The 23,460-nt window shown below is 54.4% G+C and overlaps 1 protein-coding gene across 3 annotated transcripts in view; it reads right to left on the reverse strand.

Annotated features, from left to right (window-relative positions):
• Positions 1-23,460, reverse strand: part of PAX7 (paired box 7) — a 99,309-nt gene that overhangs the window by 74,077 nt on the left and 1,772 nt on the right. For 2 of the 3 annotated variants that reach the window (XM_029229660.1, XM_029229661.1), the window contains exons 2-4: positions 22,339-22,574; positions 21,639-21,768; positions 20,481-20,609 (exon numbers count right to left, since the gene is read on the reverse strand). In XM_029229660.1, the coding sequence (XP_029085493.1) occupies positions 20,481-20,609; positions 21,639-21,768; positions 22,339-22,574 (495 nt within the window). Of the gene's footprint in view, positions 1-20,480; positions 20,616-21,638; positions 21,769-22,338; positions 22,575-23,460 lie in introns of all 3 variants that reach the window. The other variant, XM_029229659.1, reaches the window with a different exon arrangement.

The raw sequence follows: 23,460 nt of genomic DNA on the forward strand, positions 1-23,460 counted from the left end.
CTTAATAAACTTTTGGGAAGAGTTCATCAGTCCGCTTCAATAGCTGATGCTCTCATTTTCAGAGAGAGAAGAAAACTAGCAGAAGGCTGGCGTGGCTTTTTTTTTTTTTTTTTTGAGGAGGCATTCTCAATAAGAAGGGGAATGGGAAAGAGCGAGAAAAGGAGAAAGCCCCCAGACACCCCACTTTAAAGGGAAAAAGAACACATCACAACTACAGCCACAAATCCTAGATGGGAGCCCAGACAAAACTGCTATTCATGGGGCCCCAAGTCTGCCTCCATCTGAGTGTCTCCGGGCCGCTGGCCCTGGGTCCCCTTGGTGGAGGCAAGAAAGGCTGAGTTCGTCGCCGGTAGCGCGTCGGGGTGAGAGAAGAAATTTCTTATAAGGAAAGTGTGGCTTAGAAGGGACAGCAGGCAGGAGCCTTCCGTCCAGTTTCTGTGTTGGATCTGGGGTCACTTGGTTTCCTTCCCATCAGGCAGTTTTTAAAAACTGGAGGAGGTGTTTTTTCAGTCAAGGGGGTGGCGGGGCGAGGTGGGTGGGCAGCTTTTTCTCCTCCGAGCAGTTTTTCCTCCTGCGATTTCAATCCCCAGCCCCAGTGCCCTGAAAAGCTCTGCGTTAGGTTGTAGGAAGTACCCCCCATGCTCCTCCCCAAAGGAGTAAGACCTAGAAATCCCCCCCACCATTCCACGCTGCATGGTGAGGTGGGGGGAGTGGGTTGAATTGGGGGTGGGTAAGAAAGAAAGGATATTCCTAAGATTCCTACCGCGCCAGACACTGTACTAGTTTTGACTCTATATGTGTTAACTCACTTCTCACCACTATCCTATTTTCTAACACACATTTTTTTCCCTCACTTTTTCTCATTTTACTTGGGGAAACCAAGGCTCAGAGAAATGATCCCTGATCCCGAGTCCCATAACAGGAAGCTGAGGTCCAAACTCAAGTCTTATCAAATCCATGTTTTCAAGTTCTAAACTAAGCTGCCTCTTACATTTTAAGGTATTATTAATAGTCGTAATAGCCACAGAAGTCGTGCTTTTAAAATGTGCCGGACATCGTCATAAGACTTTATGGACACTGTTTTCCCAAGAGCCCAGTGATATGGGTCCTATTATGATATCACCCATAATACAGATGGGGTGACTGAGGCACAGAGGAGAAGGAACTGTCAGACAGCCAGATGGGCAGAGGCAGATTCGAACTCAAGCCTGTTCTGACTCTGGGGCTCCGCCTCGGTCCCTATGCTGCTCTGCTTTCGATGAAAGGCAAATGCAGGAGGAGGGAAGCAGATGAACAAACGAATGTGACTTCCACCCCAACAAGCCTGGAAGTGGGTCTCCCAGGTCCTGGTTCAGCTTTGCAGTGGAGGCTCCCAGACACACACACACACACACACACACACACACACACGTACACACAAACCCTCCAAGTCTCCCCAGTGGCTCTAGTTCAATGTTTTACAGGCCTAATGAGTGTTGACAAGTTTAATGAGTTTGTTTTAAAGAGGGGAGGGGGGACCTGGTCAAACTGAGATTTCCGAGTCAAATGAATTAGTGGAGGCCGCCAGACTTCAGCTGACAGGCCTGGAAACCCTCCCGCCGACTGCAGCCTTGAGCCATGGACCCCGGCCCCCTCAATGGGAGCAGGGCCCCATGCCAGACACTGGGGGCTCCGGGGGCCTCGGAGCGGTCCACAGGTGCCTGGGTCCCAGTCAAAGCCCACGTCTTCATCCCGCAGCCCCCCTCCCTGCCAGCCCACCCCGGTGGGCCCCCCTTCTGCTGGACTCTCCTCCCACACTGCGTCCCCAACGAGAAATGTGATTCAAACCCAGTTTGGCACTTGTTTGCATATTGATTGCGTGGTAATTAAGTGGCTTCATCTGACGAGGGGACGCGCCACCTGCATTTCTAAGCTTCCCAGTCATGGGCTGGGACGGGGCGCAGCCCTTGTGTCTGACCGCGCAAACCGGAATCCAGGGAGACCGGCTTCTGGCTGCTAGAAGGGACTTTCATCGTCCTTTAAAATAGTATTGTTTCGTTTTTTGTGGTGTGGAGATGAATTGGGAAGGAGCTTGCACAAACCTGACCAGCTGCAGACGAAAGAGCAGAGTTAAAATTAAATCATAATTATGCCAAAAAGAAAGGAATACATATGTGCTTCTGATGTCACTGTGTCATGATAGTCACGTGCAAAGCGAGATTAGTTCTCCCTTTGATTGGCCCCTCCTGAGCCACGGGGGGCGCTGACCTGAGTCCTGGACCCAAAGCCAGAGAGGCCGGGATCCAAACTCCTTCTGCCTCTTTTTCTAGATCTGATCTTGGGCAAGTGACTTTACCTCTCTGACCCTCAGTTCCCTCATCTGTAAAATGGGCTTAATAAAGCCTGTGATGTTCTCAGCGTTGTGGGCCTAAAGGGGACTATTGCCCCCAGCACACAGTAAGTCCTCCACCATCCCAAGTTTGTTTTCCAGAGCTGCATCCCAGCTAGAAATGACCATGATCTGTTCATCTCGAATTATCACAGCCTTGCAAATTAGCACAGGCTAACTTCCAGCCTATCCAATGTTTTTTTTTTTCCCCTCCACTAGCCTCAGTAGCCCCAGAAATTCTCAGGGGTCATCTGTCACCCTCATTGCTCGCCAAGAAGAAGTGGGTGAGTGGAGATTCAGGAAGGAGAAAGGCTTTGCATCCCTGTGCGTTGGTTTTGCTTTATTATACTGTGTTTTGTCGTCCGTTAAGGAGAACAGAGTTGGAGCTGACACATCCCAGGCTGGGTCACAGCGTCCAGCTGGGATTCCAGACCCACCCCGCCCCGCCCTCATCCAGCTCTCTCTCTCTCTCCCTCTCTCCCACATGTGATTATTTATTGGATATTTCCCTCTGGGAGGGGATGCCCCTCCCCTTCTTTAACTGTCCCCTAATCTCTGGTCTAAGGCGGTGAACTTGTGAGAAGTGTTCTTTCCAATGAGAATTTCTTTACAGACTGTTTTCCCTTTCCAGCTGGGAGCATGGCGCTGGGCAGGGGTGGGGGGGTGGGGGGAGGGGAGCGGGGAGAGGAGGGAAGGGAGGGGGGATGGGTCACTCCACGTCAAGTGGGCAGACGCTGTGAACCGACTCTCTGGACAGCGGCTGTGGTGCCTCTCTGGTGATTTCTTCACTTCCTAGGTCTTGCCATTGTTCAGTGCTACAGCCAGCTGCGGGCGTTAATCTTTGGCGTATTTGCAGTCCCAGGAAAGAAAAGCCCTGCGTGCAACAGGGCTGGGCTGGGGGCCCAGGGAATGGGCAGAGGCCGAGACGCCAGAGTGAGGAGGGGGACACGCATGTGACCGCACACACGTCCATCCACCAGGCCCCGGGACAGAAGGCAGCATCTACGCTCGCTGGCATGTGAACCTTTATGTTGTCACTTAAACCCTTCCTGGGGAGCAGAGGAAAGAGGCTGGAACTCAAGGAGGCCCTGGTTTTCCTTCCTGGCTCAGCCACTTACTAGCTAGGTGATTTCAGGCAGACGACCTGGGCTCCCTAAGCCTCGGTTGCTGTCTGTAAAATGGGGGCAAGTGCATTTAGACCACAGAGAAACGCACTGACCTGCGCCCGCGCACGTTGGAAATGGTGTAGCCCCACGAGTACATAAACACCCAGGGCCATCCACCTCACAGTGCCAACAGACGCACACCCATATCTACACAACCACACAGCCCTGAACACGTTCGCACTCGGTCCTTACACTTCACATCACAAGGACATACTCACACATGCCAATAACCCAAGACAAAGCCCCCCACCCAGTCTAACCAGGACCCCCTCTACCTCTGCCCTGACTCCCAAAATACGATCCATCAGCAACCATGTAAACACAGTACACTGTACACAGTACACAGTGTACACAGTACAAAACACACACAAGAAAAAACACTCCCTTAACAGCAATCCCAACATTTACCTTCCAACACACTCCCAAGGCCACTGGGGATTTCTCAGTTCATAATCCCAAATGCAAATCAGAAATGTGGGCACGGTACCCCATTAAAAAAAAAAATCATCAAGCCCTCTTCTTGCTGAATCTTCTGTTAATGACAAGCCCTTTGCTCTAGAGACAGGGGAAGCCACTCCCCAGGGACACAGGACCCTGTGAGTCAGTGGAGGGCATTCCAAAGTCAGATGCCTGCCAAAAGTTGGTGCATCATGGCAGGAAGAGTTTGTGGTGCCCGGATTCTATTTCTGTCTCTGCCATTTGCTGGCTGTGTGACTCTAGGGAATTGAGCAAACCTCTCTGAGCTCTGCTTTCAACTGCAAAATTGGGATAACAAATACCCACGGCGCAGGGCCAGGGGTTAGGTGAGATGAGACACCTGACACAGTGTCAAGAGGTGGACGGGCTGAGAGCACAGGCATCCAATCTTCCAATGAGACATCCCTGCCTGTTTGTGCCCAAAGAGCTGAGCACCTCCTCGTGCCTCAATTTCTGTATCTATAAATGAGCATCTTAATAATCCCTCCTTCAAGGTGCTCTTGGGAGGATTTCATGCATTCATTCCTGTAAAGGGCTTAACCCAATACCTGACCCACAGTCAGCTCCCGGTGGGCTATTCTCCTAAGTAGATACTCAATAAATGGCTGCCTCTTTCCTGCCATCCAGGTCTCAGGTCAAATATCACCTCCTCCAGGCAGGCCTCCCTGATAACCCACCTACCATCACTTCCCTGTTCAGCCACTTTCTATTAGCACTCTGCTTTATCTTCTTCAAACCCTTGTCCACCTTCTGAAAGTATTTCCTTACTTGAGGACACGCTCATTGCCTCCCTTCCCCCAGGTGCCAGCCCCGGGAAACCAGGGCCTTGTGCGTTCCAGGCTGTTCTCCCAGCCCATGGAACAATGCCTGGCACATAGTGGGTGCTCAGTACATCACTGTAGGAATAAAGTGGTAGTCCCAGCTCCACTCTCCTGGGGCACTGGTGGTGGGGGAGGGGAAGGAGGATGGTGGAGGTTGCAGGTGGAGGGGCCCTCCTTCTCCTCCCCGTCCCCCCCCCACCCCCAGGGGAATGTGATTCCAGGCTGCTGGCCCAGCCTTTCTGCTGCCTGCTGCCAAGGGGCCGGTGAGCCTTGATGGGTTTACCTGGGTGTTAATCCCCCAACAATCCCCCCTGGCCTGACCCGAGAGCCAGCCTCCATTCTTGTCCTGGGTCTAATTAAGTGCCTGAAATGCCACTTCCCCCTTTCAAGCCAGGCTGCTTTTCTCCGAGGTGAGTCAGGTAAAGCCCAGCCTGCCGCTTTGAAGCAGAGATGGCCGGAAGCCCAGGCAGGTGCATGAAGGGGAGGGGGAGGCACTGAGGGGCCTGGGGGGAGGGGGGACTTCTGCCTGCCCCATCTCAGAGAGGACAGACACCTGCAAATCTCCTAACTCGGGATGCTTAACCTTTTGAGGACCCTGAGCCCTAAGAGACCCAGGAAAACTAAGGATTCCTCCCTAGGGAAATGCATACATACGTACACATACCCACGACTGAGAATTCAATTCTGGGGTTTCATGGTCACCCCTGAAGCCTCTATAGTGCCAGGGTTAAGTTGACACGACGCCACTTTCCTTTAAATATATATCTGTATCTAGATGGATGGAGAGATGGATACTGATATAATCTAGATATATATATATATATATATGAGACTGCTATACCCCCAATCTCAACAAGATTATCTCTGGAGAAGGAGAGGATTCTCAGTTTTTATTTTATATACTTTTTTTCTGATTTGAAATTTTATAAGTATATATTACGTTTATAATATATCTTTCAAATTCATATGAAAAAATATATGCATATATATTTTAGAGCCCCTGATAAAACAATGTGTGTTTGGCTTGGGAAACCCTCAGCAAACTTTTTGGATCCCCTATCGCACACAAATTACTTTCAGGTCTTTTATCTCATTTTAATCACATTCTCCCTATGTGCCAGCCATCTTTTCTGTGTTTTAACTCCTTCACTCCTTCTGTAATTTTTAATGTCCATTGGATGGATGGGAAAACTAAGGCTCAAAGATGTGAAGTAACTTGCTCAGGGGACACAGCAGGGAGGCAGCGCCTGGGTCTCACTGATTCCATGTCCAGTGTTCCTTTTGTGGCCCAGGAGCGGCTCCCTTTGGATGTAAGGGCTGAGGGCCCAGAGCTGAGATGAAAGTGCGTGTCTGAAGGCCATCCCTATGGTGTGGGCAGGAGTTGGGGACACCAGGACAGGTAGGGGGCTTTCCCTGTCAGCCCCATGGTTCCTAGCATGGTGCCCTGGCAGATTACACCCTCAATAGGGGCAGGTGACACTAATAAAAGGCGAGGGACCCAGAGACTTTGGAAGATGTTCCATTCATGGTGCCTGGTCTAACAGTGTGGAGATTGGGTCCCTGTTCTGACTCTGTTCTCGATTTGCTGTGCAACAAGGAATAATTCTCTTCCCTTCTCTGGGCCTCAATTTCTCCATCTACAAACAGGGCGTTGCACTAGACCAGTGGCTCTCAGGTGGGGTAGCTGGGCAGCTTACCCAAAAGCCACTTCCCTCAGATGTCCCAAATCGAGAAAGTGCCCAGGTGCGTAGCCTTGGCAAAAACACCTGGGTGACTCTGGGGCACACCCTTCTGCCCTCCTGGCTCACGGGTCTTTCCATCTCCCCCACCCTGCATTGAATCCTCCTTCCAGGACCAAGCCAAGATGATGCTGCAACCCAGCCACACCACCAGTACCCCAATCAAGCACAGAGAGGGTAACTGCTTCCCCCTGGCCCAGCGGCAAGCTGGTCAGGGCCTCAAGAGGTAAACCCCACTGTCTGGAGACCAGCCCAGCTCTGCCTGTTTTCCCAGAGAGACCTCCCAGCCAGGAGAGAAAGTTCTCTAATCAGGGCAATGGAAGAGGAGGGGAACCATTTGTCACCAGATAAGCTATATCAGCTTATCTCTGAAGACCAATAACCACAGCCCCGGGGCTCTGATTCCAGGCATAAACAGAGCTTGTCCCTCCTCCCCTCCGGAGTAGCTGAGGACAGTAGTCTCAGCTCCTCCCTAGGACAAAGCCCTGTCTCACCAGAGTTTCCTCTATCCATGGGAAACAACGCTGGTTTTGACTTCTTCCCCTCCAACGCAGTCATGCCCAGAGCACCAGAGCCTGAAGGATCCTCATGGGCCGCATCACCCCTGAAGCTCTTGTTTGGAACCCCAAGGCTCCATGGAACACAGTTTGAAAACCACTAGGCTGACTGCATCTTGCCTTTGTTCAGACAACAGAGCAAAGACCAGAGAAATTGTGTCCAGAGTTACACAGCAGTTAAGTGTTGAAGCCAGGGCCTCTTCATGGGAGCATCTGAATTCTAACCCTAGTCAAGATACTGTGGTTACTTTTCCTTGGGGCTGCTAAAAGGACTCTTCTCAGGAAGATGCATAGACCCTCAGAGGACCAAATCTTCAGCATCTGTCAAGTCTCAAGATCCCAGTGGGGGGTACTGACTTAAGCTATAGTCTCCCTGGGGCCTGAGGATCTAGGGTTCCTGAAGGATGGGGAGGGTGCTGGGGGCTGCATTGTTCAGGTGGGGCAAGAAGCACAGCTGGATCTGTGCCCTTCAGGCTTCTTAGGGTAAAGGCATCGGGGTCCCGCAGACCCTATTAGGGAAGAACGTCCCCCTCCCTTCTTCCTTGGGCTAATTTCTCTGTGCCTCAGTTTTCCCCTCTGAAATGGAACTTGAAAGCGTGTATCATATTACACACAAAGAAGGACGTGCTGTAGAGATGGGAAAGGGTTGTATTCGCCCTCACCCCAAGCCTTCGAATTCCTAGAGACAAGACTTCCACCAGCTTATTTTTCTCCTTTACCAGTGCAACTGCCGGCAGACCGGGGTTACTTCTCCTCCTTTGGGCTCACTCAGGCCACGCCCTCTGGACCTCAGCTTTTCAATCTGTAAAATGACCTCTAAGGTCTATACAACTCTGTCTTACCCTTTGGGATCTCCGCGTAGAGAGGAATCCCAAGGTCCCTTTAATTGACCTAGCCAGCCATAGGCTCAGTACACCTGGGCATCAGGTGGAAAAATCTGGAAACAGCTGCTTCTCTCCCTTCCTCTCCATCCCAGGCTGGGGCTGCCTGCCCTCTTCTAAAATCTCTCCACTCATCCTTTGCTCTCCATCCCCTCTGTATCTCTCTCTCTCTCTCTCATTAACCTTCTAGCTGGTCTCTCCACACCTTCTAGTACATTCTCTGCTCAGTCCATCGCTTCCCTGCCTTGGCTTCCCACTGCCCTTGGAATAAGTCCTAACTCCTTCACTCAGCCTTGAGGAGTCCACAGCTGAGGCTCTGGTGGTATCACCCCCGGAACGGCTCACAGAAGGAAGGGTTTCATAAATACTTCTGAGATGAACGGATGAACGGCCTTCGAAGCGCTTCCGAGTCATTTGGGTCAGGGCCTGGACCTAGCCTATTTGGGAAAGGGGCAGCTATGACTGGGGACGGGATGTGTTTGGGGGCCTGTGTCACATACCCGCACCTGCCTCCTTTACGCCCGGAGGATGCTTCCACCGTGTCCTCAATCAGCACATGGTGCCCACCTTCCCAACCTGCCAAAGCTGCCCAGCCTTTATCTGGGAGTGAGGGTGGGGCAGAACTCAGGTGAGGAAAGTCTCTCCACACACCTAACAAGTCTGTTGGGCTCTGTTTCTGCCTTCTTCCCTTGGCCTCTGTTGAATGAGGAGCTGCCCACAGGGCCCGCTGATTTCTTTTCGTTAGGGAAGAACACTATTCATTGGCACCGGCTGAGCACCTGCCCTCACCCCCCGCTGCCCCACCCCAGTCCAGATATGGTGATCACTTATAGATTTCCATCCCCTATTATTTCTGAAGCCATAGAGGGGTGGGTTCTAGATTGAAAGAGGCCTTGGAGAAGAGGAGGTGGAAGGGATTGCAGAGCAGTATTTATTGTCTCCCAATCGGTCCTGTGTTTTATGTAAGTATATTGTTGACCCTTCCCAATGCACTGTGAAGTTGTCATCCATGGGACAGTTTCTCCTGAGGCTCTCAGGAGACCTCACTCAAAGTCACCCCGATCTTTCAGGCTCCAGGACTTCCCCTTCTCCTTCATTCTTCCCCCTCCCCACCTCCCACTCAGGTACCTCCTCTAGAGCATGTCACAGGGGTGGCCTCTGCCCACCAGACCTCACTGATCACAGGCCCGCAGGTGCACGCAGCTGGGGGTGACTTCTGGAGGCCTCTGGACCCGACTCCGCGGGTTCAGGAGGAGGAAAGCAAGGCCTGAGAGCCAGAGGCGCGCGCCCTAGCCACGCAGCACTTTCCGACAGACACCTTTCTCGCTTCCTCCACCACCCCCTCCCAAGAAAGCCAGCGACTCCAGGCTCTTTTGCGACACTCCCATCTCCGGGGGCCGCCGCGGGCAGCTGACCCAGCAGAGGCTCAGCAGCCCACCGGGGCCTGGCTTCCCCTGGCCCGGGGCTCGGTTTTGTTGTGGGGTTTTGTGCATCCTGTTTTGTTCGGTCTCCCCGCCCCTTCCCGCGCGGGGCCAGCCCCCACCCCACCCCCTCCCGTCCCTGTCCCCTCCCCCTCCCCCTCCCCCTCCCGGGCTCCCAGCGTGCCCGCTCTTGACTTCATCCACTAAGTCAATAGCCCGGGCGCGGGCGGGCCGCTCCCCCCGCTCCCCCGCCCCGCGCCGCCCCCCGGTTTTCTTCTCGGGATAATGGGGGCTCTTTGTGGCCTAATCAGCCTCCTGAGGGGCCGGGAGGCCGGGAGCGCTTCCCCCGCGGCCGTCGGTGAAAATGAAAGCGGGATTAGGCCGGGGCCTCGGCCCACACCATAGTAAAGCGCCACCAGGCATTCGCCCCTTCAAAGCCCCTTTCGGGGGTTTGGTTACTTTATTTCTAAAGTTGTTTGTATTTCTAAAGTGGCCATTGAGGCGCGAGCGGGGACAGTGCCGGGAGGGCGTTGAGAGGAGGGGGCGGCCCCGGCGGAGGAGAAACTCTCGGAGCCTCCCTCTCCCCCTCCTCGGACCCGCTGACCAGTTTCCAAAGAGCCTCTCCAGGTCCTGATTTCCTCCCGCCCTGGGAGGTGCGGAGAGGCTCTTATCCCCACTAATCAGATCGGGAAACTGAGGCTCCGGCACTGATGCAAGACTCCACACTACAAGATGGGCTCCCGGGATTCAAACCCACCACGCAGCCAGAAGGGGAAAGGGGGTTTTGTTTTTGTTTTTTGGGGTTTTTTTAGGGGGAAACGCCAAGGGGCATTGATCGCGTTAATCGCCCACGGCGCACAGCTCTGAGCGCACCAGCTAAACCTCTTGTTGTCGCCTGCCTGTACAGGCCATCGAAAGGAACGTCCAACCCGAACACGATTCGACCCCCTGAGGGACGGAAGTTTAGCCCCACTTATTAAAGAAAGTCCCACAGCCTGTTTTCTTAGGGTTCACTCTCAACACCTCCAGTAAATCCCAGAAATGCTGGCACAATAATTCAGAATCTTCTCCCACCGCCAAAGATGGGAGGGAGAGAGAAGAGATTTTGAATTTTGGCATTTGCAGGCAGCTGGAGAGGAAGGGGTACAGAGGGGGTGGGTGGGGGACAACGCAGCAGCAGAAGAGGGTTTCTCCTAGCTGCGCCCCTTTCTCCCACACGTGTACATTGGAATTTCTTTTTTTCTGTCGTACTTTTTAACCCTCCGAAGGGTGGATCCGAGCTCGAAAAGTCCAGACGTGGAGGTAAACTGTAAAGATGAGGATCGCAAGGGCGGGGCGGGGCGGCGCAGGGGTGGGACTTAGTGCAAATTCGGGGGTCAGGTTCTGGTCCTGCGGCTGGACCAGCGTTGTCAGTTGTATCCGTGGTTACAACTCCGTGTTACAACTCCGGGGGATAGAGGCGCTTCTGCAGCCTTTCACTGGGAACGAGACAGTTCCAGAAGGTTCCTTAAGACAGACGCCCCCTGACCCCTCCCAACCCCAAAGTTGTCGCTTTACAGAGAAACTCGAGCTTCAATCTGATGTTCTTGTCTACAAAGCCCAGATAAATTCGGTGCGGACTTCCTGGACAAGTTTCCAGGGAACAGGAAGGTTTGATCCCATCTCCACGCAAAAGTATAAACAACACACCGGGCAAACACATGTCCACCCCACAAAACCTCGGCGGAATGTCGCCCTCTCTTCACCTTCCTCAGTCACCTAGAGACCCGCGGTCTGAATCCGAACCCGAAGCCATAACATCCTCTTCACCTGTCACCCCGCGCGACCGTGGAGAGGGACCCGAGGAAAGGTGGCCGCCCACTCGTCTGGGGCTCTGTCGGGTCTGGGTCCCACGGAAAGGACCCCAGAAAAGTTCAGGGGGCGGTTTTCCAAGCTACTTCTCGTGCGGACGCCCCACCCCCTTTTCTGTCCGATCCCGGGGCCTCTTTGATCTTTGGTCAGACAAAGAGCGCAGCGAAGGCCAGAGGCTCCGGAGCCCCGCGGCCGGGCTGCTCCTCCCTCCTCCCCCCGCTGGAACCCGCGGCGCTTCGAGGCCCTGGTTGACGCCTGAGATTCCCGGGATCAGGTTGGAGGCTGCCTGCCAAACTCAGCAAGGGCCCCCAAACGTCCTGCTGTTGTGCTCACCCGGAGAGTTACCCACACACACACTCAGACACTTCATTCTCCCCTTCCCCGGCATTCACAAACACCCAGACACACACAGGTAGTCTGGCAAGGAGGCAGGCGCACAGGGAGACATAATGGGTCGACACTCACACAAACACATGCACTGAAGCACAGTCTGTTTATTTTCTGTCTCCACCACCTGGCTCAGAACTCCACGAAGTCAGGGACCTTCTTGATGTCTCAGGTATTCCTGGGCACTTAACACAATGCCCGGTACATAGTAGGTGCTCAACAGTATTTTTACAGAATGAATGAAGAAACTGACCCCCTGAGAAAATGTCTTTTTTTCTTCTTTTTTTCCCTTTTCTTTTCTCTCTCCATCTCTTTCTTTCAGACATACAAAAGGGGAGCACAGCATTTGTGCTTATCTCTGCATATAACAACCTCATAAAGAACCCCTCCAACAACCAAATGGGGATGGGAGGGTGGGATTCACTGCCTCTGTTTTGGAAAGAGAAGGAAGCAGCAAGGGCCAGACAGAGGTCAGGCTCTCAGCCTCACCTCTTCCCCCAGCCCACCCCACCCCAGCCCACCCCACCCCACCCACCATCCATCTCCCCCTCCTGGGCTCGGGTTCCTGCTCCTGGACTCAGATGCTCCCTCAAGGATACCAGAGTAACCAGAAAACATGTGTATGTGAAGTTCTTAATGGGGTGTGGCCTCTAGAAGCCCACACACCCCTTTGTACGGTCTGTAAAATTCCTCCTGTATGAACCTCTGTGAATAGCCAATTTCTTAGGTTTTACCCCATTCTCAAAGGGGTCCAGGTTCCCCCAAAAGGATAAGAATCTTTGTCTTAGTGCAATTCTCTGGTTTTTCATGGAAGGAAACTGAGACCCAGAGGGGCTAAGAGAGTTGTTCAAGATTGCATTGTTAGTGAGTTGGGGGCAGGACGGATGGTATACTTCCTGGGCCCAGCGCAGTGCACTTTGCTCCTCCCAGATTCGTCCTGTTGGGCTCAGCTGGAGATTGGGAGAGCAGGCTATCAGAGGCAGGGATCGAACACTCAGCCAGGAACTGGATCCAGAGCAGCATGAAACCGTCAGCTCCTGCAGTGCTGTAACCTCACTCTTACCCTCCAGTCTGCAGCGTCCCGAAGCTGGGGAGTGGGGATGGTGGCCTGCGCGCCACCCCTTCCCCAACCTGGGAACTTAGAAGGGGCGGCTGCTGAAAACCATAAGGCGGTGAGCCTCACTCTCCCGGCAGTGAAACCCGGACTGGGATATTGATTTAGCGGCGCTCTGAATAAGGGTTCTCCGCCCCTCTCGCCGCTAGTTCGGACGGGGCCAGGCTCACAGGCCGGCCCCTTTCCAGCACCCCGGTCGGAGCGCGGACCCCGGGCCCCCGCCTCGGGGTCGGCCTCCCGCCCGTCCCGCCGGCCCGACCGGCTCTCCTCTAATTAAGCGGCGGGATCGCAGCGAGCCGCCCGGCCGCGCTGTAATATGATGAACTGCCTTTGTGACGGTGTCACCGAAAGCGCTTCTGATAAGGAGAAGCAGCGGAGGATCAAAAGGACGACAGCGGCTCGCCCGCCTCCCGCCGCCACCCGGCTCTGCGCGCTCGCCCTCTCCGCCCGCGCTCTCCCGCGGGCCGTCTCTAGGTCCCGAGGTCTCTCCTGATCTCCCAGTCCCAGGCCAGCCTTTCGGTGCCTCTGCGTCTCTTTGTCTTTCTTCCGGCTGCTCTGCGCCTCCCTCGGACCCGGCGCGTTTCTCAGCGTCCTCAAACGCTCTAGGCAAGGTTCTCCCGTCCCGCACTGGGTCTTTCTCTGAATTTTCTCGTGCGCGCGCGCTCTCTCTCTCCTGAAGCTCTCCTCCTTTCTGACTCTCTCTCGTCCCTCCGCTGTGGCTCTGGGTCTCCCAGGCCTCTGCCCATCCCTGCCTTAACCTCGACCCGGGCTCGGGCCCAGCACACCTCCAGAGCCCGGGCAACCGAATCTTGGAAAGGTTCACGAGCCGACCCGCAGTCTCAGAAAGTCGAACCAATTCATCCTCAGCAGGCCCGCAGGGCTCTCCGGCCCTGGCAACCCGCGCTCACTCAGCTGCCGAATAGAGGGGCTGGGCACGAGGGCCCAAGGCGCCCTGGCCTGCCCTCGAGGCCTCTTTGGAGCGAGACTTGGGGTGCACACAACTTCCCCTCATCCCTCTAGAGGCTGCTGCGGCTCGCGACGCTTTTCCTCTCCCCCGGGGCTGAAGTTCCAAGTGCAGCCCACCCCTCTTTGGCATCCCCTTCCCTATACCCCTTCCTTTGGCCCTCACCTCCCCTTTGCCCTCGACCCCTTCTCTTCCTTCTTCAGGCCCCTCCCCTTTGCTTGCTCCTAGCTCCCCCTGCGCTCTCTCCAGACTCCCTCCCTGCCTCGCCTCTCCCTTCCCCCCACTTTGTTTGAAGTTCTGGAGAGATCTATCTACTAATGGGGAAGTTTCCCCCTTAGGTCACCGTTCTGCCTTGATTCGATTTGGGAAGGCAAGTTCCCTCCCTCCCCCGCCCGACCCCAGCCGGGGCCAATCGCTCCAGAGCAGGTCAGAAAGCGCTGACCCCATTTCCACCTTTCCTCTTTCAGCCAGAGTTGGGGGAAGGGGGAAAGGAGAAGAAAGGCCAACGACAGCAAAAATTCGGGGGGGGGTGTCCCAACCTTCCAGTCCCTCTCATTCCCATCCCCAACTGGGTTTCCTAATTACCTCATTAGTCTGGAGTGGGAGAGGGAGACGAGCTATTTTTCTGGAATTCCTGGAATGTGCCCCCCCTTAGTCGTGTCCTTCAAGGCCCCAAAGCCCCTGGAGAACCTCCCCTTTGGGGTGTCTCTTCTGTGTTCTTCTTGGTAGCAGGAAGGCTCCCCCTCACCTGGCACTGTCTATTATGTGGTGTGAGTTCTATCTGGCTTTAGACTATGCGCTTCCAGGACAGAGCCAGGGAGGGGTCTTGGACATTTCATGCTTATATCCTTAGGCGCCCATTAGGAACGAAGCCTCATCAACTCTGCTGATGATGGTAACTAGAAGCTCCAAAGAAGCAGCCTGGAAGGAAATCTCATTTGCTCAGTCCTCTTTCCCTATATTAAAAAATATGTGTGTACAGATTATTTATATAAAATGTAGTATGTGACAACTATCATTTTCAGAAAGACATTCTTTAAAAAAAAAAAAGCCCAAATAATCACCATACTGCTTTAAGGCTACTGTTATATGTGCTTTTAAATCCTTCCATGTAAATTCCACTGAAAAATTTGGAAAGCTGTGACAGGGGAGGGGGCCGCGGGGGTAGGAGGGGGGAGGTTAATCCGGGTTTAACGTGCGATGCCGTCTTAGGACCAGGGTTAGCCTGATTGCGTTATCTCTTCCCAACATTTGAGACGCCCATATTTCACCCAGCCAAATAGCTCGGAGAGCAGCGCAGATGGCTGCCGTGGTCGCGCCTCAGGAAAATGTGTTATTAATATCTAAATAACTTCCCAATACTGTCTGGTAAATCTCCCCTCCACCATTCCAAATGATGAATTCGTTTGAAGTCTTCCCCCAGCCTCATCTTTTCAATGTCCCCTCTCTCTTCTCTCTTCTTAGCCAGGCTTATTTCAAACTGGTAAATATCTAATTCCTTTAACGGCTGTGCCGTGCACACGAGTCTTTTAGACGCCTGGAAACAGCCGGTGTGTGGCAGTGCGTGCCCGGAGGTGAACAGAAAACCCGCATGCCCTCGCAGCGGGGGACCCCACCCTGTTTAGAAATGCATTGGGGAGACTGGGGCTGCGCGGGAACCTCAATCTGGGAGCTGAGCCCTTCCTTTGCGCGCCCCAGACACCCTTCTCCTGGTCCCCCGCGGAGTCCCAAAGGCATCCCCTCTCCCTAACGCGCAGCTCTTCCGCGGCTCCGGTCTCCGAGACCCCACCCGCAGCCCTCCGAAGGCGTCCCTCTCTCTCTGGGGCGGATAATTACCCTCCGCTCGCCTGTTCTCCCTTGTTTAAAGTTTGTTTTCTAAATGTCTTCTATTAGATTATGTTCGTTCATTCCCCCTCCAACCTTATCTCCTTCTGTCTCTTCTCTCCTTGCCCGTCACACTCGATTTAGGCACGAGTTTATCTGGCAAACAGTTTGCCGACTTTGTTTATTTACCGCGGGTTCTGGGGCTGCGAGCGCGCGCGCGCCAGTGTTCGCCTTTGTAATAGTTATCTCATTGTTGTTCTTCGTTAGTCCCAGCTCCCTCCACCCTCTCTCTCTTCTTCGGTTGGGGGGATGGAGGAAAGAAAGGGGGAGTCTTGTCAGCCCAGTATGGGTTCGCCCCCTCGCCCGGAGCCCCCTCCCCCGAGATATCTGCCTCAGACCCCCGCACTCCTCCTCTCCGTTCACCCCATCCCCCCACCACCCCGGCGCGGCGGAGCCCTCACCCCCCTCCCTCTCCCCCTCTGGTCTCACTGAATATCCACCGCCGAGCTCTGCCTAAAGCCGGGGAATTGCCTGACACCCTCCCATCTTCCTCCGAGCCCCCATTATGCGAAGCTGATCCCACTCTGAACAGCCTCAAATCCCGCCTGGACTCTGTTTGATTAGATTGCCAACCCGGGGTAATCCTTTGATTTGGTGGAGTGTCAATTACCTTTCTGTAAACACACATTTACAGAGGAGGGAACTTGTTGGTATAAATCAATGCAGATTGTTTCTTGATAAATGGACTATCTTCGACCCCTCCCTCGCTCCCTCTTCCAAGGCCCCTCTCCCTGGAGGCCCCTCCCCTCCCCTCTCCCGTTCTCGCCCAGCCAGTAAACAATGCCCCTTCCAGGTGTGAAGCCGAAAAAACGGTGTGGGCTGAGGGGAGCCGTGCCCCCCTTCCCCTATTCATTCGCTCCCCCGGAGCCTAATTAAATTTGGCAGGTCCTTGTACACACAATCAAAACAGCTTCCTCCAGTGTAGCAAACGACCGAAAACCGCATTAGCAGCTATCGCAGCTCTGCCAAATTAAATTGTTTCCCACCTCCTTTTACAAGTGTCTAAAACCGACACTTCGGGCTCTCCCCTCCTTTCCGATCCTTCTCCGTCATTTCTCACTCCACACCTGTAAGTTTGCTGCTTTAAAAACAAATTAAGGAAAAATGCAAAGAAATACAAATCTGCCTTTCACGCACGCACACCCTTGGCCTCCACCTCAGATGGTCTTTCAGAGCGGGAAGTCAGCATATTCCCGGGTGGACTTTGACGTCGCCACTCCACCCCTCCCGAAAATGCACACTCTTCTTTTTAATCTTGTGAATTTCCACCTTATTTCATATTAATTGTGACCTGGCTGGGCTTCTACCCTAGAGACCAACGTGGTCTGATCTGGTCAGTTTCAGCCTAAACTTGAGCCTTGTCAGATGCAAGAGGCATTGGTGCTGTACTCTTTATTACTGTTGTTACTGCTTTTCTAAATTATTGCTTATTTCTTCACACTCACTCCACGGAGGAATGGTTTGACTCTTTGCAAACCCCTATCAGATTTCCCACAAGAGTCTCCCTGGACTCAGGCTGGGAAGATCTTTTTCTTTCCCCATCCCTCCTCAAATCCTTGACCAGTCGAGTCCCTGCCTGTCTCTCCCCTGATCCTCGGAGAAGGGGTGAGGAGGAGAGAGTCCAAGTGGATGAGGGCAAGGAACCTTTCCAGGTGTGCAGAGCATGGCCGGAGCCCCTATCCAAAGCGGTCTGAGAATTCTCACAACCAACAATCCTAATAACTCAGTCTTAACAAGGATAAGGGCAAAAAAAAAAAAATATGAACAGCCTCATGAATATCAGCCCAAGGGGAGCAGGAGTGAGCTGTTCAGAGATGAAAGTGCACAGAAATAAAAGCTCAATTTAATCGCTTTAAAACCCTTCAACTTAACGTTTGTGCTTCAAACTCTGAGAGTGAGGGCTGATTGCGGATAAATAGTTTCTTACCATGCCTGGAAGCTATTACACCCCTCTCCAACACAGTTTCCTATTCAGCAGTCCCAGTTTTCATTACCAGCTCTAATAAGTCTTAACGTTATTAAATGCCAAGCGGACGATAGGAAAAAACGGACTCAGGGAGGGATCTCTCTTTAGCGCTTAAAGAGGAGAGCTCTTAAACCCCTTCTTCGGCGGCTCCCCGCCTTGAGAGAGGCAACCCCCGGAGAAGGCATCTGTCAAGAGCAAGAAGCCAAAACAAGGTTTGTGGGTGTGCACCCTCCCCCTGCTCTGCCCAAGGGTATCTCTGCCTCTCCCCATCTGGCCCACTCGGGTGGAGGTTGGGAGGTCTTTTCACCTTTAACTTGGCCGTGAAACTGACATGCAGGGCCTGGGAGAGAGATGAGAGTTTCCAACTGGGTGGTTCACCGGGATGCCAGCCACTGGCCAAGGTACTCAAATGCGGAGCTGATACCATTTGTCCACAGATGGAAAGACAACCCTCTCTCATCCCCCCTGTCATACTGCCCATCACACCCATCTACAATCATACTGCAATATCCACACAGAATCCACGGCTCCGATCCAAAGGCCCGTGGGCAAACCGCCACACCGAGAGACATGCACTTACACCGCCATCCAGCTCCCCATCACAGGGCCCAACATGCCCACTGTCACTCAGAAACCACGGGGATTTCTGGACATCAGGCCCACCGCTTTCATTTCATTTCTGCAACTCCTCTCCAGACTCAGCGCCAGTACTTTCAGCCTTCCCATCTGGAACCTCCAGCCTCCTCCTTAAACCCTTGGAGACTTGGAAGTTCCTGGTTCTACTGCAGGGAAAACCTCTATCCAGCGAAGTTGCCTTTCTGCTGGTTTTATAAGCTCAGATCAGCACGGGAAACTCCTGGACTCCTTTGAGCCAAAGGGATTTCCAAAGCGAACTTGCTACCCTTTCCCTTCCCTTCGCATCCCTTCGCATCCCTTCCCTTCCCTTCTTCCTCAGAAGAAATTTATCTATTGTGTTTCCTTACAGACTGAATTGGAAGCACATTGGGGTATCCCTGCCACACACACACACACACACACACAAACACACACAGTGTGTCCAAATAAAACCAAACTTCCTTCACTTCTCCTGGGGTACCTCTCAGAAGCTGTGTCTGCTGCGCTGTATTTCGCAGGGAAAGATTATTCAAGTTCTCTCCCCACCCTAAGAAAAAGAAGTTCAACTAAGTCCCTTTCCAATGTGAACTGAAATAAGGAGTGGGTCCCCCCCCCCCCCCCCAACCCCGCCAGGGATCCCCGGGCTCTAGGCTGCCTCCGCCGAGCCAGGGGCTTACTTGGAAGCCCCAGGCCGCCTCCCGCTGCAGCCCCGAGGCCCTCGGCAGGCCCGCACAGCGGGGCGCCAGGCACAGCTCGCTCACTTTCTTCCCTGCCCTTTTGTCCCCAGTGGGACTGGGCTCCACTTGGGGCCCTGAATGTCAATAGCCCGCTTCTTCCCCAGCTCCAGACTGCTCCCACACTGGGCTGCCCGTACCCCCCCCACCATCCTTCCCCCTCGGACCAGGCCTGTGAGGGCTGGGCCTCGCTGGGAGTTGTCTTTGGAAGCGGGCTTTGTCTGTGAAGTTCATCTTCAAGGTTGGGAGAGACTACTGAAAGCTGGAGGGAGACCTAGGCTAGGAGTTCCAGGGAGGCGAGGAGAGAAGAACACCCTGGAAGGAAACTCAAATGAAACTGTGCTCTTTTACAAGTTTCAGGGTTCAGAACACTCCCCCACTTTTTCCAAATCCACCATTTTTTTTTTGCAGGTTATAGTGGCCACTGCCTTTCCTGTCTGCCTGCTGCCTCCCTGCGTGTGTGTTTGGAGGCTTAGCTTCTTTTCCCGTAGCTTCTTTTCCCGTCAGTCTACGTGACTTTGGGTCTTCCGTTTTTCTTTCTTTACCCGCGTCCTCCCTTGAAGCACACTTACCAAGTCTCAGAGACTTGCGAGGGGAGTGGTAATGAGGAAGGACTCTCCCTTCTCTTGAAACTTACCCCGTCAATAAACAAAAGCACAGTCCCCTTTCCTGGGCGCGCAGGCGCTTGAAAGATAAACGCCTTCCCTAGTTCATCTCCAGAAAAAGCGGGGCTCCACTCCAGACCCGTTCGGCAACCACGCTAGCAGCGGGGAGAGGGCGTGTGGAGCCTGAATCTCTCTCCCGCACTGGGATCCTCCGACCCTGGGCATCTGAGAACTCGGTCTCAACTCCTGGCCCCGCCTGCGCGTGCCCAAGAGGAAAGCACCTCAAAAGTGCACCCTTCTGCCCCCTCCCCCGCTACCTCCGCGCTGTCTCGGTTCAGCCCCGGCGTCACAGGACGGAGAATTAGGCGGCGGCCCACGCGGCCCTCGCTAATTTTTATTGATTGCAGCGGTCAGTCAACTGTCAGGCGGGGTTTCAAGGGACCGTTTAGAGAGCGTGTGCGGGTCTGCTTAACAAATTCATTTAGGGAGCCGCGGGGCCGGTTCCTCTTTCCTCGCCCCCCGCCCCCTTGCCCAAGTTTCCTATAAATAATAGATCGACACCGACACCCGGACTAGCAGCCAAAACGCCAGCCCCGTAGGACACACGGCCCGGAGTCTTCAACGGGGTGCGCAGTCCGCGGCGCCCGGAGCCCTAACCCGCCGCCGGGTTCCCCGGGGGCGCAGAGGCCGTCAAGACCCCGCTCCGCCGCGCAACTGAGTCGCGGGCTCCGCACCCAACCCGGCCTGGGGGCGCACCGAGGGGGCGCTCTCCGCACACACCGAGAGGCTCCCGGCTGCTCCGGGGGCTGCGAGTCCTCCCGCTAAGGATCTGTCCGCCAGTCCGGGTGGCGGCGGCGCCACCACTGGCCCGCACCCTGGTGAGCGGGAGACGCGGGCTCGGGCGTCGCCGGCCCCGGGACGGCTCCCTACCTTTGTCGCCCAAGATGCCGTCGATGCTGTGCTTGGCTTTCTTCTCGCCGTCGTCCTCCTTCTTGTCCGCTTCGTCTTCCTCCTCCTTCTTCCCGAACTTGATTCTGAGCACGCGGCTAATCGAACTCACTAAACCTCAGAAATTCAAAGGCAAAAGAGCGAGTATAAGTCGTTGGGGCCGCGGAGCGGGGCCGCCTTGGGACCCTGGGAGAAGTAGCGGAGCCCATTTCCCCCCTAAGTACACTCAGGAGGATTCACACCCATTCCCCCCCACCCCCACCGTTGAACATTTACACCTACTGGGAGGCACAAGTACAGTCACTCACATACTCACACCTGGGGCACTCACACGGTCGCAAGGCGGTGGCAGAGGAACCCACCTAGTGCATTCCTATCACGTCCTTGCACACACTTGTGCTTTCCACTGTCACGTACCCTAGATGCACTCACACCCACACCCACCTCCCCAGGACCTCCCTGGAGCCCCTCCAGCCCCTGATGCTGTAGTCCCCACACCCAGGTGTGCATCCCAGCCCTGCACACTTGAATGCTCAGGTACACACACAGACACCTGGGGCCACTTTCTCCCACACAGGCAGCAAAATTCAGGGCCTCCACATTTGGGACCCACTGTGGCTGGTGGCAGCAACAGAATAGAAATGGTGACTTGGAGAAAAATATCCAGGCAGATCACAATCTATCCTCCTAGGACGGACTCATCTCTCTAGGCCACTTCTCTGAGAAGGCGCCAAGGGAGCTTCCCTTACCACACAACTTTATAGGATAACTTTTTCCGCATTTCCCTCCCCCTTCTCTCCCTCCGTCCCTCCCTTCCTTCCTTCCATCCTTCCTTCCTCCTCTCTCCCTCCCTCCCTTCCTTCCTCTCTCCCGTCGTCCTTCTCCCTTTCTTTCTTCCTTCTCCTCCTCTCTCCTTCTTTCCTGACTTCTTTTCTTTCCTTCTTCCCTCTTCCCATCTTCCTTTCAGTTCTGATTCCCTCCTGTGCCCTCACCCTCTTTGCGCTCTGGTTCTTTTCCTTCTCACTTTTCTCTGAGTTCCCTGTCATCCATCATCTCCCCTCCTCTCCCACCTCCAGCCCCACATGACCTGAGCCCTGGCCAGACTCCGGGCAAGTTCTGCTGGCTCAGCTGCCTTCTCACCTGAGGGCACGGTGCTGCGGTCACAGTGCCCGTCCTTCAGCAGCCGGTCTCGGATCTCCCAGCTGAACATGCCTGGGTTTTCCCTCTTGTACTCCTCTATCTTTTTCTCCACATCCGGAGTCGCCACCTGCTTCAGAGGTGGAGGTGGGAGAGTAGGAGTGGAAAGATGGGGTAGGGGGAGGGAGATACTTTTAATATCAACCTCCCAAGAGCCCCAGGCCAGGCTGGTGGCTCTGGTCACCATGCCTCCATTCTGAGATTGGCTTTATCCTTTCAAGAAACCTGTTACTGGCTCCCAGGAAGGCGGCCGGGATTGAGGGATGTGGAATAGGGTAGTGATAGGTAATAAAATAGAAACCTAATTAGGACTGGGGTCCCCCCTCACTATTCCAGGCAAGACTGGGGAAAGATTTCCCCTGGTCTGGGATGGTGATAGGGGATCTGGGAAGATGTAGGGACAGCACAGGAATGACTCATTGGCCTCTCAGGCAATCGGGACATCAGTTATCCCCATCCCTGAGAAATTCAAATAATGGAGGATGCCTGGGAGTGGGGACCCTCTTCCACTGTCCTTCCCATAGGAAGCATATAGACCCCCTCCCCGGTGCTGCTGGATGACACCGGGTAGGGAGAGGGGCCACAGCCAGGATACCCCAACCACGGGAAGGCTGGCTGCCAGCTCTGCAGCAAAGACACTCACTCTGGGTTTGCTGCCGCCAATGGCCCCAGGCCGGATGGACCCGGTCTCCTGGTAGCGGCAGAGAATCTTGGAGACGCAGCCATGGGAGACACGCAGCTGGCGGGAGATGACACAGGGCCGGATGCCATGGTGGGCCATCTCTACTATCTTGTGGCGGATGTGGTTAGGAAGGGGTCGCCCGTTGATGAAGACCCCACCAAGCTGATTGACCCGGCCTTGGCCAAGTGGGGTGGACACTGGAGAAGGAAGGGGGAGATGAGGAAAAAGAGAGGCACAGGGTGAAGATGGGAAGGAGACACTGAGTACACAGGCCTTTTGACTCCAGTTTTGTTTGAGCCCCAAGACCCCTGAGAGCAGATCTCAGTTCCCCACGTTTGAAGCTGTGGTAGTTCGGAGGTCAGGAAAAAACCTGTCATGAAGTCAAGGGAAGGTCTGGCAGAGACGGAGAGAGGAGTCAGGGTTGGCTGCAAGAGTCCCCACAGATGCTGTGTGTCCCCAGTCCTGCCACACTATGGGGAATGTGGACACACCTGGGGGATCTGAATGCCTCTGAGAAGGAGAGGGAGAGAGACAGAGGTGAGAGGGCAGAGCCTAGAGACTGGCGGAGCCTGGGGACTCTGGGACCAATGGTCCTCTGGACCCACAGCTTGGGCGGCAGGTCCACTTGCCTTTTATAGAGGCCGATAATGGGTGAGATGTGGCCCATCTGGTCAGTTCCATGCTCTAAGTGGTCAAGTCTGATCCATTTTATTGGGGCCCAGAAGAGGCTGGTTGATTACTAGTAGTTACAGCCCTGGCTTGGGCAGCAGAATTGTCCTACCCATAACTGAACAGCCAAGGCACAGCAGAGGGACCAGCAACAGAATGCCGTTGGCTGCTGCTTCTGGGGGCACCTGGCTGTCCCTTGAGGGACTCTCCTTCCTTCCAACCCCTCTGAGAGTTTGAATTTCGTTTTGGGATGATTTGGGGACATGCCCCATTATCGGCAAGCTTCTACCCATGAACTGTCCCTGCAGGTTCAGAGAGGCTGGTGCACAGATGGGCCAGAGTCCCTGGGTGTGGGTGACTTTGGGAACCAGGAAGACAGGCTCGCCTGATGTGTGCTAGGGAGGGGAGAACGCC

Source organism: Monodon monoceros, unplaced genomic scaffold, assembly GCF_005190385.1.
Source record: "Monodon monoceros isolate NGI ecotype Baffin Bay Population unplaced genomic scaffold, NGI_Narwhal_1 Super_Scaffold_18, whole genome shotgun sequence".
NCBI lineage: Eukaryota > Metazoa > Chordata > Mammalia > Artiodactyla > Monodontidae > Monodon > Monodon monoceros.